The sequence below is a fragment of the Dryobates pubescens genome, chromosome 5, assembly GCF_014839835.1.
Source record: "Dryobates pubescens isolate bDryPub1 chromosome 5, bDryPub1.pri, whole genome shotgun sequence".
In the NCBI taxonomy this organism is placed as follows: domain Eukaryota; kingdom Metazoa; phylum Chordata; class Aves; order Piciformes; family Picidae; genus Dryobates; species Dryobates pubescens.
In genome coordinates, this window is record NC_071616.1 from 13,290,671 (window position 1) to 13,309,493 (window position 18,823).

Here is an 18,823-nt window from a genome sequence, read left to right on the forward strand (position 1 = left end):
CTATTGACCTCTAGGCTCAAAAACCTTCTGGAAGGGGAAAAAATGAATGCCAGCTCTTCACATACCCTGTTTATAGTGAGGTGTTTCTCTCTGTTTCATGTGTGTGTGTGTGTGTATTTCCTCTCTCTCTCTCTCCATCCTTTATTTTTTTTTATATATTTTCATTATATTTTTTTTTTTGGCAGGCCATTAGGTTTCCATGGTAACAAGCAAACTATTCATTTGAAACAAAACCAGCCATGACTTTTGTGCTTTGACAAGGGTTTTTCTATAGCTCTTTTTTTCTTCTTCTTCTTCTTCTTCTTCTTCTTCTTCTTCTTCTTCTTCTTCTTCTTCTTCTTCTTCTTCTTCTTCTTCTTCTTCTTCTTCTTCTTCTTCTTCGTCTTCTTTTGTTCCAAGAGTTCAACCAGACCGTGCTGTGTAAATTCAGGATTGACCACAAAAAGCACCTGAAGGTCTCTTCTTCTCTTCCATCCTTAGGCCAGACCTCCTTCTCACGCGTGGTTCACAATGACTTACACTCCCATGATGCCTTTGTTTGTTTTTTTTAGGTCCCCAGTGCTTTCTCTCTCTCTCTTTTTTTTTTTTTTTCAATTTTTTAACTATTGTTTTTGTGTTTTTAATTATTATTTATTTATGTATTTATTTAACTTCTTTTTTTTTTTTTTTTTTTGAGTCAGTCAGTGGAGGAATCTTTGGTAGTTTTGGTTTTCAGTGTCCATTTTACAAAGACTCTTTCTTCATGCCAGTGCCTGGTGAATTCTTTTGTAGCCTCTGCCAGGATAAGGTCACCTCTGATGACTTAAGACAGACATGAGGATGATAACTGGGATGAGTCGTATATGTTCTAGTGTCCCAACAGCACCTGATCGTAAATCTGCAAAAAGGGAGGCAAAAGTTGGCAGGTAAAGAGCTGGCCAGAGACAGTCACAAAGTTCAGAAGATCAGATTGGCCACCATAGCTTCTCACATGAAATTCCAAACTCCCAGCGTGGGGGAGGTGGAAAGTCGCCTCGGGAGGTCACCCAGCCCAACCCCCCCTGCTAAGCAGGGGCAGCCACAGCAGCTTGCCCAGGATCACAGTGGCCAGGTGGCTTTGGAATTCTTTCCAGAGAAGCAGACTCCACAGCCTCTCTGGGCAGCCTGCTCCAGGGCTCCCACACACCGACACCAAACAAGTTTCTCCTCCTCTTCCTGGGTTCCAGTTTGTGCCTTTTGCCCCTTGTCCTGTTTCTGGGCACCACTGCAAAGAGTCTGGCCCCCACCCTCTTGGCCCCCACCCTGTAGATATGGACAAGCACTGAGAAGATCCCCTCTCTGTCTTCTCTTTTCCAGTCCCCTTGTCTGTCTTCCACACCCCCATGGAGGCATCCAGGAGGGAGAAAAGTGTGGTGCTCACCGAGGCAGTCTGTGCTTGTGAGTGCCACCAACCTTCTCTGGCAGAGCCTTGCTATCTACAGGGGCAGTGCTCTGCAAATTCATCTCTTACAATGAGGGCAAGAAGAAACCCTAATGGCTCCCCAGCCAAACAAGGTAGGAGAACTTTGGATGAAAAACCATCTGGCTGTGTAGCTAAATCTGCATAGTAATCCACAAGAGAATCATAGACTGGTGGGGGTTGGAAGAAGCCTCTGGAGGTCATCCAGTACAACACCTATGCTGAAGCAGGGGCAGCCACAGCAGCTTGCCTAGGATCACAATGTCCAGGTGGGTTTGGAATCTTTCTAGAGGAGGAGACTTCACAACCTCTCTGGGCAGCTTGCTCCAGGGCTCCTGCACCCTCACAATGGAGAAGTTCGGACACACGTGGGTGGAGGGGGAAAACAAGCTCCATGGAATCACTACACTGATATTCAATAATTTCATATTTTTTTGGACCCCATGAGCACTTTTAAAATTTTCTTTCATCTCTCCATCCATCTCAAATCCCTGTTTCCCACCCCAGCCCTGCTATGGAATGCTGTGACCTCTGCCCAATGCCCATCAGCCTTTCACTTGTATATCTGCTACACCAGCATTTTCCTATCTGAGGAAAGACCTTTTGGTTCCAGAACCTGCCTTATGGAATGGAATCACAAGATTGTTTTGGTTGGAAGGGACCTTAAAGATCATCTAGTTCCAACCCTCCTCCCATGGGCAGGGACAAGCCTCTTCAACTGAACCCAACACCATATTCTTTTGGATAAAATCCATTTTAGATGGCTCCTCACACTGATGACCACGAGAAGCAATTTGTTCTCCTCCACATGTGGAAGAGTCACTTACTGTTGGCTGGTTGGTCTGATTTCATACACTCTCCTTCCACAATTGATACATCATCAATAGCAATGTCCCCTTCGATGCCAGGGCCTCGAATCCCTTCAAATATGAGCTGGAAAGAAAAGAAGAAGAAAAATCAGATCAGAAGGTGAGAAGTGGAAAATGTGCACCTCCATTTTGCGTTAACTACATTGATGGGCTTGGCTTTATCTATTAAAAAGCTTAGCTGAGTAGTTCACTCATCATTATAGAGTGAATTCAGAGGCTGGAAGAGCTGTGGAGGCAAGGTCTGTGCTGAATGCACTAAATCAACATGTGTGCTGCTCTGGGAGCAGGAGACTCCATCAGGGTTTCATGGAAGAGGGATGCTGCAGGCTAATTAAAATAACAAGGTGGATATTAATGCAGCAGGAGACTTAAATTGGGAAAGCAGGAAGTTTTTCCATAGAATCATAGAACTCTTGCAGCTGGGAAAGACCTTTGAGATCATCAAGTTCAACTGCCCACCTAAAGCTCATAATCCCACCACCACTGCTAAGCCACTACCTTGAAAACCACATCCCTCAGCACCACATCCATGTGTGTTTTAAACACCTCCAGAGATGGTGTCTCCACCACCTCCCTGGGTAGCAGGTTCCAATGCCTGAGTCCTCTCTGTGATGACAGTTTTCCTAATGTCCAACCTGAACCTCCCTTGGCACATAACTTACCCTGTTGTCTGAAAACAGTGTTTCAAGTAATGATCCATCTGACAATATTTTGACTCTGCCCTTGATGCTGGGAAGCACTCAGCTCAAGAGAGAAGTGTCTTCTCATCCCCCAAAGTACAACTCCTTGGCAGCAGGCATGAAACCACTCAAAAGAGTTGAAAATCACATCTTCCCTGATCATGAAAACCAGTTTCCAGACAAAAGGACTCTACACAAATACAACAACCAGCATTTAATTAAAATCTGCATTTGGCAGCAGGTTTTAATGGCCTGGGACATGAGGCAGCTATCAGCCAGCTTGGCCACACGCTCAGAACAAATCACCACAGATGAGTGTTGGCAAAACATGGAACAGCATCCAGCCTGAGGTTCTTAGCTATTTGCAGAAGGTGCCAAATGAGCAGAATCCACTCTCAGTGTCCTGCACAACCTAGGAACTGCACCTCCCTGACTTTAGAAAGCCGTTCTTAAAAATAGTGCATTCATAGAATTCCAGAAGCACACAGAATGGTGGAGGTTGGAAGGGATGTCTGGAGATCATCCAGTCCAATCCCCCTGCTAAAGCAAGGGGTACCCGCAGCAGCTTGCCCAGCATCACAATTACCAGCTGGGTTTGGAATCTCTCCAAAGATGGAGATTCCACAACCTCTCTGGGCAGCCTGCTCCAGGCCTCCAGCACCCTCACACCAAATAAGTTTCTCCTCCTAGGTTCCAGTTATGCCCACTCTCCCTTGTCTTGTCACTGGAGCACCCCTGAGAATGGCCTGCCCCAAGCCTCTTGCCCTTCACAGGTCCTTTAGCTCTTGTTGAGCTCTCTCAGGCTGCTCTTCTCCAGGCTCAACAGCCCCAGGTCTCTCAGTCTTTCCTCCTCACAGAGATGCTCCAGGCCTCTCAGCATCTTCATAGTCTTCACTGGACTCTGTCCAGTAGTTTCCCGCCTCTCCTAAAGTCAGGAGCCCAGAACTGGACCCAGTCATCTAGTGGTGACCTTACTAGGGCAGAATAACATCAGAGGGTAACCTCTCTTTACCTGCTGGTCACACCCTTCTTCATGTACCCCAGGAGAACATTGGTGGCTCCTGTGGAACTTGCTTTCAACCAGCACTGCCAGGACCTGGTCCATGAGCTGTCCAGGGGGTGACTCCTTGCCTGTACTGGCACAGGGATTATTCCTCCCCAGTTGTAGGGATTTGATATTTGATAGGATATTGATTACTCCTCCCCAAGTGCAGGAGCCTACACTTGCCCTGGTTGATCTTCACAAGGTTTTCCTCCACCCAACTCTGCAGCCCACCCAGAAAATGCCTGTAGGTTATGAAACCTCTAATAGATCACTGTACCATGGAAGCTAACTTTCCCCCCCGCCCAGATGACTAATTTCCTATTCCAGTTTCTAATCTGAAACTGAAAACATTTTATAATAGCTGCCAGCACCTTCTGAAGACTGGGGGGCTTCAAACTTCCATCCAGTAGCCACTGCCTGTCCACTAATTACATGCATTATCAAGCTCTGTGGTGCTCACCTACTAAAGCAAGGAGAGCAATCTTCGATCCATGAAGCAGCTGTGAAATCCTGTGTCAGAAGGAAGGGTTCCTCATACACGGTATCACAGTATCACCAAGGTTGGAAGAGCCCTCAAAGATCATCAAGTGCAACCTGTCACCCAAGACTTCGTGGCTAGACCATGGCACCGAGTGCCACATCCAATCCCTTCTTGAACACCTCCAGGGATGGTGACTCCACCACCTCCCTGGGCAGCACATTCCAATGGCAAACGACTCCCTCTGTGAAGAACTTTCTCCTCACCTCCAGCCTAAACTTCCCCTGGCACAGCTTGAGGCTGTGTCCTCTTGTTCTGGTGCTGGTTGCCTGAGAGTAGAGACCAAAACCCTCCTGGCTACAATCCCCCTTCAGGTAGTTGTAGACAGCAATGAGGTCTCCCCTGAGCCTCCTCTTCTCCAGGCTAAACAATCCCAGCTCCCTCAGCCTCTCCTCGTAGGGCTTGTGCTCAAGGCCTCTCCCCAGCCTCGTCGCCCTTCTCAAGTGTCTCGATGTCCTTAAACTGAGGGGCCCAGAACTGGACACAGGACTCAAGGTGTGGCCTAACCAGTGCTGAGTACAGGGGCACAGTGACTTCCCTGCTCCTGCTGGCCATACTATTCCTAATGCAGGCCAGGATGCCATTGGCCTTCTTGGTCACCTGGGCACACTGCTGGCTCATGTTCAGCTGGCTGTCAATCAGTTGGGGTTGCTGTGGCCAAAGTGCAGCACTCAGCACTTGGATTTGTTGAGTGCCATCCTGTTGGACTCTGCCCATCTGTCCAGTCGGTCGTCCCCTACCCTGCCAAAACCCAGCTTCTCCAGTTCCTGGTGGTGATGCACAAAGCCATTACCTGAAATGAAGTGGGGGGGTTTATATTCACACGGGCTTGGTTCCAGTGCTGGCCTTTATTCCCACTTGAAGACCACAAGGGGTTCTCTATCGCCGTCTGACCTTTCAGCCGCAGGTAGACGTTCAAGCTTCCTAGAAGAGAGGTGGAGAACTGCAGTTGGTTAGATGGAATGATGGAGCAAGGATGCTGGGTTGGGCACAGCAACAGTCCCCTGTTCACCCAGCCCCTGCCCATTGTGCCAGTCAACAGGCTCAAGCTTCGGAATGCTGTGAATTGGGGATGTGAACTGACAGTGAGTGGACTTTTCACTGAAACAGAAGGAGAACCCAGGAGGTTCCATCTGAAGATGAGGAGAAGCTTCTTTGCCGTGAGGGAACCAAAGCCCTGGAGCAGGCTGCCCAGAGAGGTTGTGGAGTAGTCTTCTGTGGGGAGATTCCAACCCCACCAACACATATTCCTGTGCAACCTGATCTAGGCAAACCTGCTTTAGCAAGGAGGTTGGACTAGATCATCTCCAGAGGTCCCTTCTAACCCCTACTATACTGGAATTCTGTGTGACTTCTCCATGCTTTAGTGTAAAGGAGACATTGGGAATCTCCTTTTCCAAGGGAAAACAAGCCATTTGGCTGCTTTATGCTTAGCCCTTGCTCATCAAGACTGTCCAACTTCTTTGTGCATCATTTGACTAATGGAGTCCCACAGCACATGGCACACCTATCTCAGACACAGATGTAATACCCTCACTCCTGCTAAAGAGGAATTTTGGAGAACAACATAATCCTTTGAGTTAAAATAACTTTGGTAAAGTCCCTCACCATGGAGAACACCACCACAGACCTGGGTCTTCTACATCCCACCACTGCTGAACTTCATTCCACCAGAAGTTCCTTCCACCCAGATGTGTGAGGGAGTGATCTCTTTGTTCTGTGTGAATCATTGCATCCTGCTCTAGGTGAACCTGCTCTGGCAGGGAGGTTGGACTAGATGACAGTTGAGGGGCAGTGGTTTGAGCACAGCAGATTTAGGTTAGATGTTATGGGAAAGTTTTTTACCATGAGGGTGGTGAGATACTGGAACAGGTTGCCCAGAGAGGTGGGGAGGCCCCATCCCTGGAAACATTCATGGTCAGGCTTGATGAGGCCCTGAGCAACCTGATCTAGTTCGAGTTACCCCTGCTGACTTCAGTGGGGTTGGACAAGATGACCTTCAAGGGTCCCTTCCAATCTGATGCATTCTGTGGCTCTATGATCTCCAGAGGTCCCTTCCTACCCCTATCATTCTCTGAGTCATTTCTCAGTATGTTGGTCAATATGGATGGACATTCCTGACCCTCATAGCTAGATATCCACACATTCCTGCCCAAAATAGGTTGCCCAGAGAGGAAGTGGAATCACCATCCCTGGAGGTGTTCAAGAAATGTGTGACCATGGCACTTTGGGACACGGTTTAGTGGCCATGGTGGTGTTGGGTTGACGATTGGATTTGATCTCAGAGGTCTCTTCCAACCAAAACAATTCTATGTTTCTATGAAAAGTCACCAAAACCAATGAAACCTGCAACAGATGCTTGTCCTTGGAATTCTATCAGGCAGGTTTTGGAAAAGTTCTACCCTAAAGCTGCTGCTGGGTTGGTTGCAGGGCTCATACTCAGATGTGTCTCTCAAGAATGCACCTAAAGATTTCAAAGCACAGCAGACCCTAGATAAATGGGTAATGAAGCAGCGCTTGAGTAGGAGACAAAACCAGTAAGCAAGAGCAACAACTGTGGATTAGGGAATGAAGCTGACTTTTTGACAGCACCCTGCCAAGGGAGTGCAGGGTGCTCTGAAGAATGTCACCAGCTGCCACACTGAGGTGGCATTTTGAGTGCTCATCGCTGTGTGAACACAAGCAGCTTTCACACTGTGCTCTGATAGCACTTTCTGCTTCCATGTTCTGGTGTTTGGTGGCTCTCTAATGGCAAGGAAAAAACTACTGTTCCTGGAGCATCACTTGGAAATGTCTTATTTTGGGGTGCAGATTTAAAAACTGGGAAATACAGATTGATGTATTTATGTTCATGTTGACAGCCATAATGGAGCTACAACCTCATTCCGTCTCAAAGCAGAGATACAACAAGGAGAGCTGACTCTTCATTTTCTTCCTCCCCAACAAATGGCTTACTGTTTGATTTAAATCAAGCAATGAGACCTTCTGTTTTTCTTAACATCTGTCCTGGTGTGAACTGAAGCAGAACTGGCTCTGGTCACTGCTGTGACTTCCCAGCTCAGTCTCTACTCACTGAGACACTTTCTGACGTTCAGGGCAGGTTTGCACAGCCAGGGGCTGCTTCTAGCAGGGGGAAGCTTTTGGGGAGAGTTCCTGCCAAGGGTTGGGCTGCAGAAAGGCTCTGCCTGAGACTTGCTCATCTGTAGACCAAAGGCACTGCCACAGCTTGTGCCTCACCTCAGGGGACAGGAAGGTAGATGTGGCACCTGCAGAGAGGAGTGGACAGGACATGTGACCTTCAAGTGAACACAGTCTTTGAGGTGAAGCCTCAGCAGTGCCCAGTACAGGAGGACAATCTGCTCCTGCAGGCCACTCTATTGCTGACCTAAGCCAGGCTGCTGTTGGCCATTTTGGCCAGCTGGGAACAGAATGGCTCCTCTCCAGCTTGACTGCCAACTAACCTCACCTGGGTCCTTTCCTGCTGGGCAGCTTCTAGTCACTCTTCCCCAGTCCTGGAGTTTTTGTGGACCAAGTGCAGGACCTGGCACTTGGCCTTGTTGAACCATTGGCTTTGGTCTATACTGATTCCTTCTTATGGGATGATAGTTCACCCAACAAATCCACTCATTTCTGTGGCAAGCAGAATCCTAAACCTCCATTCCACAACAAGTGGCTAAAGTGATTTACAGGGGAACCACTTCTAACCCCCAAGACACCCAGAAAGACTCTTTCAGTTCTCAATTAAGTCAGGTCAAAAATCAGCAGCTCATGGTTATGCAACACACACATCCTGCAGCAGAGAGCCTTGTGAGTAGTGGCTGAGGGAACTGGGGTTGTTTAGTCTGGAGAAGAGGAGGCTGAGGAGAAACCTCGCTGCTCTCTACAGCTGCCTGAAAGGAGGTTGGAGCCAGGTGGGGGTTGGTCTCTTCTCCATAGTATCAGGAGGTAGAATGAGAGGCAATGGCCTGAAACTGTGCCAGGGGAGGTTAAGGTTGGATATTAACAGAAGTTTCTTTCCTGCAAGAGTGGTAAGGTGTTGGAACAAGCTACCCAGGGAGGTGGTGGAACCACTGTCCCTGGAGGCATTCAAGAATTGTGTGGACATGGCACTTTGCGACATGATTTAACGGCCATGGTGGTCTTAGTGTGTTGGTCATTCTTGATCTTATCAGGTGTCTTCCATCTGAAGCAATTCTATAATTCTGTGATCTACAAAGCCTCATTTAGCAGGTCCTATTCTGATCTTGGGAAGAAATCCACAACAACACATAGTTGATGGCTTCCTGACTGGCAGCACTCGCTCCCAGATAGGGATAAAAGCCACCTTCTGTGTGTTGGCTGCAAACTCCAGAGCACTGGTGAAGGGTCAGGGCTTCTAGCAGCTTGTGACAAACCAGCCAATCTGTTTCAGCAATAAGATTTAGAATTAGCCACGGGGTATTAAACCTTCATAAAAATGTCATTCTGCTGAAAAAAAAACAACATTACTGACTAAAGAATTCCTAGAGAATTGTGGAGGCTGGAGAACCTTTTGGAGATCATCCCATCCAAATCCCTGCTGAAAGCATTAGAGCAGGTTGCCATGTGAAATCCAATTTTGGCTATCTCCAAGGACAGAGACTCCATAATCTCTCTGCAAAACCTGTGCCAGTGTTTGACTGTGACCAGCAGGACAAGGGAGGTGATTCTTCCCCTCTGCTCTGCTCTCATAAGGCCCCCACCTGAAGCACTGTGTCCAGTTCTGGGGTCCCCAGCACAAGGAGGACTTGGAAGTGTTTGAGTGGGACCAGAGAGGCTGTGGAGATGATCAGAGGGTTGGAGCACCTCACTTATGGGAACAGGCTGTGGGAGCTGGAACTGTTCCACCAGCAGAAGAGAAGGCTATGGGGAGACCTTAAAGCAGCCTTCCAGTACCTGAAGAACACTACAAACCTGGGGAGGGATGTTTTACAATGGCTTGTAGTGACAGGAGGAGCGGGAATGAAGTGAAGTTTGAGGAGGGGAGATTTAGACAGGAGATTAGGAAGAAATTCTTTCCAGTGAGGGTGGTGAGACACTGGAACAGGTTGCCCAGGGAGGTTGTAGATGTCCCCTCCCTGGAGGTGTCCAAAACCAAGCTGGATGAGGCCTTGAGCAACCTGGTCTAGTGGAAGGTGGCCCTACCATGGCAGCAGGGGTTGTAACCAGATGATCTTTATGGTCCCTTCCAAACCAAACCCTTCTATAAATCCATGAATTCCTTCATAATTAAGGAAAAAAAAATAAGAAAAAAAAAGAAGAAGAAAAAAAAAAGAAAAAAAAAAAGGTTTTTCCTGTGTTTGAATAGAAATGACTCACATTTCTGCCCAGTTTTGTCCTATCCCTGAGCATCTCTGAGCTCTATCTTATTTATACTCTCTCTTAGGAAGAGACTGGATGGGATGCTTGGTGCCATGGTTTAGTTAACTAGACAGTGTTGCATGATAGGTTGGACTTGATGATCTCAAAGGTCTCTTCCAACCTGGTCTGGTCTGGTCTATTCTATTCTATTCCATTCCATTCCATTCCATTCCATTCCATTCTATCCTTCTGGTATTTATATACATGGATAAGCTCCCCCCTCAGGCTGCTGTTCTCCAGCCCCAGGCCTGTCAGCCTTTCCTCCTCACAGAGATGGTCCAGCCCTCATCTTCATGTGGAACCTCCTGGGTTCCAGTTTGTGCCTGCTGCCCTATGACCTATCACTGGTCACCACTAGAAAGAGCTCTGAAGTTGCCTCACATCTGCCCCAACACTTCCCAGCTCTTCTACTGTGTTCATCATCACAAACCCCAGTTTTAAATCAGCTTGGATGCTAGCAGCCACCTGTCAGGCCAGTGTTGGTTGAGGCTGGCCCTTGGCGGTGTTGGCAGTCCTCCCATCCTTTTCTTTCATACAAGTGGGCACATCTCCTGCTAAGTTAACAGACAAAGTCATTGGCTTTCTCTCACCTATGTGCTGTCCATACATGTGATAGTAGAAGCTAAAACAATAGGCTGTGTTTGTAGCTCCATAGGGATTTTTGGGAGCGACGCTGAAGACAGGACTAACAAGCCTGGCCTTCTCGCCTTCCAGCCTGGGACGTGATGTCTCAATGTACATGTAGAAACCTGGGGGAAGTCCAAGTTGAAACAGTTAGGTTGCCATCATCAGCATTCAACCGTTATGCATGCAGAAAGTCACCTATGAGGTGTCTTGATTAATTTTTCACATTCATTAAACATCACCTTCTTTCCTGGGACATATTTCTTCTGCATTAAACTCTTGGGTTTTCTACAACTGTTTCACAGACATCTTTTATACCAAAAGTAAAATCAGGGTTAGCAGGTCAGGACTCATCAACAACTTCAGATCAATGTAGCATTGTACTCTCATGGGAAAAGAAAGGAATCCTCATTCCTCGTGGTCATGAAGATGTTGCCTTGAACAACCTGCTCTAGTGGAAGCTGTCCCTGCCCATGGCAGGGGTGCTGGAACTAGATGATCTTTAAGGCCCCTTCAAATCCAAACCATTCTATCATTCTATGATTCTATGAAGGTTGGTCATGATGTTTTTAGAGGTCTTTTCCAATCTTAATGATTCAATGATTTATGATGGTGCTAAGATTTCAGGTGTCCATTTGGTCCTACCAGCAATGAGTGGGGAGGACTTCTAAAGGGAAAATACCTTAATGCGAACCTTTCAAGGAACATTTTCAACTGGCCACATCAATCACATGTTTGGGAGCTCAATGTCATGACAAGAGACAGTATTCATCTATTCTGATCCTGGATGTTGTTCATCAATGACAAAGTCAAGGATCAAAGTAGATGAATACAGAATCATAGAATTATTTCCAATGGAAAGGACCTCTAGGATCTAAGTGCAACTATCAACCTAAGAATAGAATAGAATTAACCACTTTGAGATAAGACCTTTGAGATCATGGAGTCCAACCTAGCATTCAACACCACCTAATCAGCTAAACCATGGCACCAAGCACCCCATCAAGTCTCTTCCTAAACACCTCCAGTGATGGTGACTCCACCACCTCCCTGGGCAGCCCATTCCAATGGCCAATCACTCTTTCTGTGAAGAACTTCTTCCTAACATCCAGCCTAAACCTCCCCTGGCACAGCTTGAGACTGTGTCCTCTTGTTCTGGTGCTGGTTGCCTGGGAGAAGAGACCAACCCCCACCTGTCTACAACCTCCCTTCAGGTAGCTGTAGACAGCAATAAGGTCTCCCCTGAGCCCCCTTTATTCCAGGCTAAGCAACCCCAGCTCCCTCACCATGGCCATTAAAACATCTCCCAAAGTGCCATTCTCACACATTTCTTGAACACCTTCAGGGATGGTGACTCCACCATGCCCTTGGCAGTCTGTTCCAATGCCTGACCACTTTTCAGTGAAGAAATTGTTCCTAATATCCAACCTGAACCTCCCATGGCACAATTTCAGGCCATTTCCTCTCATTCTACCATCTGTCTCTAGGGAAAAGAGACCAACCCCACCTCACTCCAACCTCTTTTCAGTGAGTTGTGGAGAGCAATGAGGTCTCCCTTCAGCCTCTTTTTCTCCAGGCTAAACAATCCCAGTTCGCTCAGCTGTTCCTCACCAGACCTGTTCTCCAGACCCTTCATCAGCTTTGTTGCCCTTCTCTGGACATGCTCTGCCCCCTCAATGTCCTTCTGGGAGTGAGGGGCCTAAAACTGAATCCAGTACTCAAGGTGTGGTCTCACCAATGCCCAGTACAGGGGAACAATCGCCTCTCTACTCCTGCTGGCCACACTATTGCTGATCCACACCAGGATGCTGGTGGCCTTCTTGGCCACCTAGGCACACATTGTCTTATCTTCAGCTGCTGTTAACCAGCACCACCAGGTCCTCTTCTGCCAGAAAAATTTCCAGCCACTCTGTCCCATTCCTGGATCATTGCATGGGGTTGTTGAGACTCAAATTCAGGACCCAGCACTTTGCTTTATAGTATAGTAGTATCACAGTATCAGTCAGGGTTGGAAGGGACCACAAGGATCATCTAGTTCCAACCCCCCTGCCCTGGGCAGGGACACCCCACACTAGATCAGCCTGGCCAGAGCCTCATCCAGCCTGGTCTTAAACACCTCTGGGGACAGGGCCTCAACCACCTCCCTGGACAACCCATTCCAGGGCTTCACCACTCTCATGGTGAAGAACTTCTTTCTCATGTCCAGCCTGAATCTCCCCACCTCCAGCTTCATTCCATTCCCCCTAGTCCTATCACTACCTGAGATCCTGAGAAGTCCCTCCCCAGCCTTCTTGTAGGTCCCCTTCAGACACTTTCCTGAACCTCATCCCATTGAGCTCAGCCCATCTGTCCAGCCTGGCCAAGTCCTTTTGCAGAGCATTTCTACCCTCGAGCAGGTCAACACTCCCACCTAGATTAGTGTCATCTGGAAATTTACTGAGGGTGCCTTTAATCCCCTTGTTCTGATCATTGATAAAGACACTAAACAGAACTGGCACCAGTACTGTGCCCTCAGGAACACCACTGGTGACCAGCTGGATTCAACTCCATGCTCAACCAACATTCATTCACCACACCAACAACTGGGAGAGTAGTTACTTAATCCAGCCAAACAAATACAACCCAAAGAGATTCCCAACACCCACCCCACCCCCATTTTGGTAGTGCAAGCAGAGGGTAGACAATAAAATAGCATTGGTCACCTCAAGACTGACAAATTCAACACATAATGCCTGACTTTTCAAATGCAAATACTCATAGTATGCTTCTGCTGTCCAGGGAGGGCAGCAGATTGGAAATTACACATTTTAGTAACACTCAAAGAAATAATGGGTTAAGAAAGAAGGAAATCTTTTTGTCACACTCTGAGACAGCCCAAGTTGGCACTTAAACAGCATAAACCAGAAGAACACATCAAGATGTGCCAGATTATGTCCCCTCTAGACTATAAGATGGAAGAAATCACTTTGAAGAAGGGCTGCTAGAAATGGTACAAGATGGTTAATGGCACCATTAGTGACTTATGTGTTGGGACCAGCTACATGCCTCAGCACCAGCAATATCTTTTAAGAGTCCTTCAAGCCCTTCTTGGAATGATCAGGAAAACCAACAAGGCTGGTTGAGTTGCTTGTCCTTGACAGGTCTCTTATCCAACAGCACTCCCAGTGCTGAGGGCCCAGCAAGGAGCTGGAGCTTACCTTCCTTGGAGCCAGTGCGATCGGCGTTGGGCCCTGTGTTTGGGGTGTATTTTGTGTCTCTAGTGGCAGTGCTTTGTTTCGTCCAGTCAAAGTTGTCTGTGTCATCTTGGGTGAAAAGGCAAATGTTACCATCCTCAAATCCACAGTGGAACTCTCCTGCCAACACAGAAAACGAGCACAAGTTTAGTGGCTGAAGCTACTCATTCAATCACTGAATCACAGAGTATAGAGCTTGGAAGGGACCTCTGGAGATCATCCAGTCCAATCTCCCTGATAAAGCAGGGGTACCCACAGCAGCTTGCCCAGGATCACAATGTCCATGAGGGTTTGGAATCTCTCCAGAGAAGGAGACTCCACCACTTCTCTGGACAGCCTGCTCCAGGACCACAGCACCCTCACACACCAAACAAGTTTCTCCTCATCATCACATGGAACCTCTTGAGTTCCAGTTTGTGACCACTGTCTCTTGTCCTGTCACTGGGCACCACTAACAAGAGTCTGGCCTCATCCTCTTGTTCCCCATGCCTTAGCTCTTGCTGAGCATTGAGAAGATCCCCTGTGGGGCTACTCTTCTCCAAGCTCAACAGCTCCAGCTCTCCCAGCCTTTCCTCCTCATAGAGATGCTTCAGAGCCTTAGCACCTTCAGAGGCCTCACTGGGCTCTCTCCAATAGTTCCATGAAAAGACCTTCAACTTGGGAGCCCAGAGTTGGACCCAGATGTGGCCTCACTAGGGCAGAGTAGAGAAGCATAACCTCTTCTTCATGCACTCTGGGAGACCTTTGGCCTTCCTGGCCGTGAGTGCACATTGTCCACCAGCACTCCCAGGTCCTTCTCCACAGAGCTGCTTTCCAGCAGGTCACCCCTCACCCATGCTGGTTCAGGGAGTTGTTTCCCCCCAGGTGCAGGACCCTACACTTGCTCTGGTTGAACTTTATGAGATTCCTCTGCGCCCAACTCTCCAGCCAGCCATCTCCCAAATCAGAGCTTCAACATTCCATTTTGATCTCAGAACAGAATAAGGCCCCATGTTGCAAAATGTGCAAAAGCTTCATTTTCTGCAGAGGAACAGCTCCTGCTGGGTTTATTCTTCCAGCAAAGTCAATTGATTTATCTGAGAAAACAAGCAAGTCTCTCTTCTCCAGGGAGAAGGCAGCTGTCTGCACACCGTGTCAGCTTCAACCTCCTTTAGAGGGGTGCAATTTATATTCATTGTTAGGAGGAACTCTAACACCAGGCATCCTGGGATTATTCATCTGTGCTACAGCAAGAAGGTATATAAATGTTTGCAGGTTTGGGATTTTTGGTAAACTATAAATCCTCTTAAGCCACTGGAGCTTCACTGTAAATCAGTAGAGACAGAAGGACCTGGAGCTTAGCTTGGAGATGTAGTACTAGACAAGGATGCTGGGCTGAAGCTTAGTTAAAGTCAGGTAATGCTGCAGACTAAAAGAAAAACAAGCCTGAAATCATCATTGCAAACCAGAATCAGAGTATTGGTTTGGTTAGAAAAGACCTCCAAGGTCATTGAGTCTGACCATCAAACCAACACCACCATGGCCATTAAACCATAGTAGGAAAAGATTCTTTGCAATGAGGGTGGTGAGACACTGGTACAGGTTGCCCAGGGAGATCATGAACGCCCCCTCCCTGGAAGCGTTCACAGCCAGGTTGGATGAGGCCTTGAGCAGTCTGGTCTAGTGGAAGGTATTCCTGACAATGGCACAGGAATTGGTACTAGATGATCTTTAAGGTCCTTTTAAACCCAAACAATACTGTATTTCTGTGTCCCCAAGTCCATACATTTCTCAAACACCTCCAGAGACAGTGACTCCACCACCTCCCTGGGCAGCCTGTTCCAATCCCTGACCACTCTTTCAGCAAAGAATTTTTTCCTAATATCCAGCCTAAATCTCCACTGGTGCAACTTGAAATGATTCTCAAGCCCTGAAACAGGCTGCCCAGGAAGATAGTGGGGTCTCCATCCCTGGAGGTGTTTAAAACATACATGGATGTGTTGCTGAGGGACATGGTTTAGTCGTAGGAGCAGTAGTGGTGGGATTGTGAGCTCCAGGCAAGCAGATGGTCTTGATGATCTTGCCCCATCCCTGAATGTGTTCAATGCCAGGTTGGACAAGGCCTTTATCAGCCTGGTCTAGTGGGAGGCGTCCATGCCCATGGCAGGGAGTTGGAAGTAAATGATCTTTAATGTCCCTTCCAACCCAAACCATTCTATGAATCTATGAAAGTTCTCTTCTAACCTCAGCAGTTCTATGGTTGAGGGCATTTCCTGAAGTCTGTGAATCTCTCCTACAACTTGTTCCCTGGGAGAAGAAGAGACCAACCCCAACTTGGCTCCAGCCTCCTTTCAGGGAGTTGTAGAAAATTCACATCTAAATATTTTTGGGCCATTCAGCAGTTTCTGATACAGCTCCTTCAGTACCTTAAAAGCTCCATTTGCAGGTCTCCCCATGCCCTCAGAGCTTCATTAAGAAACTCCACATCAGCAGAACATAAGATTTTTCTTCCAGCTTTTAAAAAAACAACAAAAGGTAAAATCAAAAAGATTCAGGCCTGATGGAAAAAGGAAGTCAAAGTGTGACATTTATTTAATGGGAAAACGCTGCGTTTAGGTGGGACTCCATCATCTGCAAAGCATTGGAAAAGGTTAGTGCTAAATATTCTTAGCACCAAATACTGCTTAAAAAAAAAAGGCAGGCAAAAGGGAAGCAGTTCCCCAGAATTAGCACAGTAAGTGCCTCATGCAAGAAGTAGGAGCAATGAAGTAGACCCACGTGGTCTTGACCTGTTCATTTAGTATCTTTATCAATTATCTGGATGAGGGAATCAAGAATACTCTCAGTTTGCAGGTGACACCCAAGTTGGGTAGGAGTTGTTCAGCCTGGAGAAAAGGAGGCTGAGGGGAAACCCTCTGGCTTTCTGTAACTCCCCAAAAAGGAGGTTGAACCAGGTGGAGGTTGGTCTCTTCTTGCAAGTATCAAGCAAGAGGATGAGAGGAGATAGTCTGAAATTGTGCCAAGGGAGGTTTAGGTTGGACATGAGGAACAATCTCTTCTGTGAAATGGTTGTCAAACCCTGGAACAGGCTACCTGGGGCACCGGTGGAGTCCCTATCCTTGCAGGTGTTCAAAAACCCTGTAGAAGTGGCAGGCTGGGACATGGTGGCATTGGGTTGACAGGTATAGCTCCTGATCTTAGAGGTCTTTTCCAGCCTTAATAATTCCTGATTCTAAGCTATGCTAGGTACCCTGTAGTGCTGGTGGGCAAAGTTTGCCATCACCATTAGTGCAGAAAGAGGTAGATCTAGAAAGCAGATGAAGAAAATGATGAATGAGTTGCCAGAGACGTCCTCCCTCCCTTTACCTTTCCTACCACAAGGGCTTCTCAGATGCCACCTCCGCTCCACCACGTGCCTACTAAAGCTATAGATATTTTGAAACCAGGCAGTTTCAGACCTTAAAATCATAAAGCATGATGGTCAGAAGCACTTGGGATTGCAAGGTGGTTTTTGTCTTAACATCCCAGAGTATATATTTAATACATTAATTATCAAAGGCCTCATCCACTGCTCATTTCAGTCAATGCAAATGGTTCCATCAGCTCCCTCGAGCTTTGAACTCAGCCCTGATTAATTATTGATGCATTGCTCAAAATCTTCTGCAAATGAGTTTCAACTTTCCATGTGTTATTAATAAGAAAGAGTAATGGCAGAATAGGTTGGGACAGCAAAACACACATTTGCTGTGGAAGTAAATCCTGATGCAGATAGATTTGGGGACTGATAGGAAGGGTTTTACTGGGATGTAAAACCATAGATCTGTTTGGGTTGGAAAACACCTCTAAGATCATCAAGTCCAATCATCAACACAACATCACTATGGCCATAAAATCATGTCCCAAAGTGCCATGTCTCTTGAACACCTCCAGGGATGGCAATTCCACCAATTCCCTGGAATTGGGCAGCCTGTTCCAATGACTGGCCGCTGTTTTCAGCAAAGAAACTTTTTCTCATGTGCAATGTATACCTCCCCTGACACAATTTCAGGCCATTTCCTTTTGTTCTATCATCTGATACTAGGGAAGACACCAACCCACACCTCATTCTAACCTCCTTTTGGTGAGTTGTAGAAAGCAAGGTCTCCCCTCAGCCTCCTCTTCTCTAGGCTGAATAACCTCAGTTCCCTCAGCTGCTTCTCAGCAGACCTGTTCTCCACACCCTTCACCAGCTTTGGTGCCTTTCTCTGGACCTACTCCAGTACCTCAATGTCCTTCTTGAAGTGAGGGGCCCAAAAGTGAACCCAATATTTGAGGTGTGGCTTCACCAGTGCCCAGTACAGGGGGACAATCACTTCTCTACCACTGCTGACCACACTATTGGTGATCCAGGCCAGGATGCTGGTGGTCTTCTTGGCCACCTGGGCATACACTGATTCATATTCAGCTGACTGTCAACTGGAGCACCAAGTCCTTTTCTGCTAGGCCACTTCCCAGCCACTCTTCCCCAAGCTTGAAGAATTCATGGGGTTTTTGTGATCCAAGTGCAGTACCTGGCACTTGGCCTTGCCCAGTCTCCTGTTCAAGACATTAAGGAAATTAGGTGCCCATGGACAAGTGGAAGAACAAACTGTGGAAGTTGTTCCTACTCTGCTTTATCTCTGCACCCAAGCATCAGCACATGAGTGATTACACAGAGCCTGCATTTCCAGTCATGCCTGCGGAGCTGTCTCTGGGGAATCTTTCACACCCCAATTAGGATTTGGGTGTCCACAGAAGTTCTTTATTATGAGAGTGGTGAAACAGTGGAACAGGTTGCCCAGGGAGATGGTGGAATTCCCATCCCTGGAGACATTCAAGGCTTACTGGGGCTTTGAACATCCTGCTCTAGTTGCAGATGTCCCTGCTGATTGAAGAGGGTTGAACTAGATGACCTTGAAAGGTCTCTTCCAACCTAAAACATTCTATGATTGCACTGTGTAAATAAGCTCTGTGATTCCTGTACACCCCACATTAAATAAAGAAATAAATAAAATGTTCC

At 47.3% G+C, this 18,823-nt stretch overlaps 1 protein-coding gene across 2 annotated transcripts in view; it reads right to left on the minus strand.

The window, feature by feature from the left end:
* Positions 1–587: 587 nt before the first annotated feature.
* MDGA2 (MAM domain containing glycosylphosphatidylinositol anchor 2) overlaps positions 588–18,823 on the minus strand; it is a 351,915-nt gene continuing 333,679 nt past the window's right edge. For both annotated transcript variants that reach the window (XM_054161626.1, XM_054161625.1), the window contains 5 exons: positions 13,771–13,926; positions 10,540–10,698; positions 5,364–5,494; positions 2,266–2,371; positions 588–877 (listed from right to left, as the gene is read on the minus strand). In XM_054161626.1, the coding sequence (XP_054017601.1) occupies positions 789–877; positions 2,266–2,371; positions 5,364–5,494; positions 10,540–10,698; positions 13,771–13,926 (641 nt within the window). In that variant the 3' untranslated portion in view covers positions 588–788. The remainder of the gene's footprint in view (positions 878–2,265; positions 2,372–5,363; positions 5,495–10,539; positions 10,699–13,770; positions 13,927–18,823) is intronic.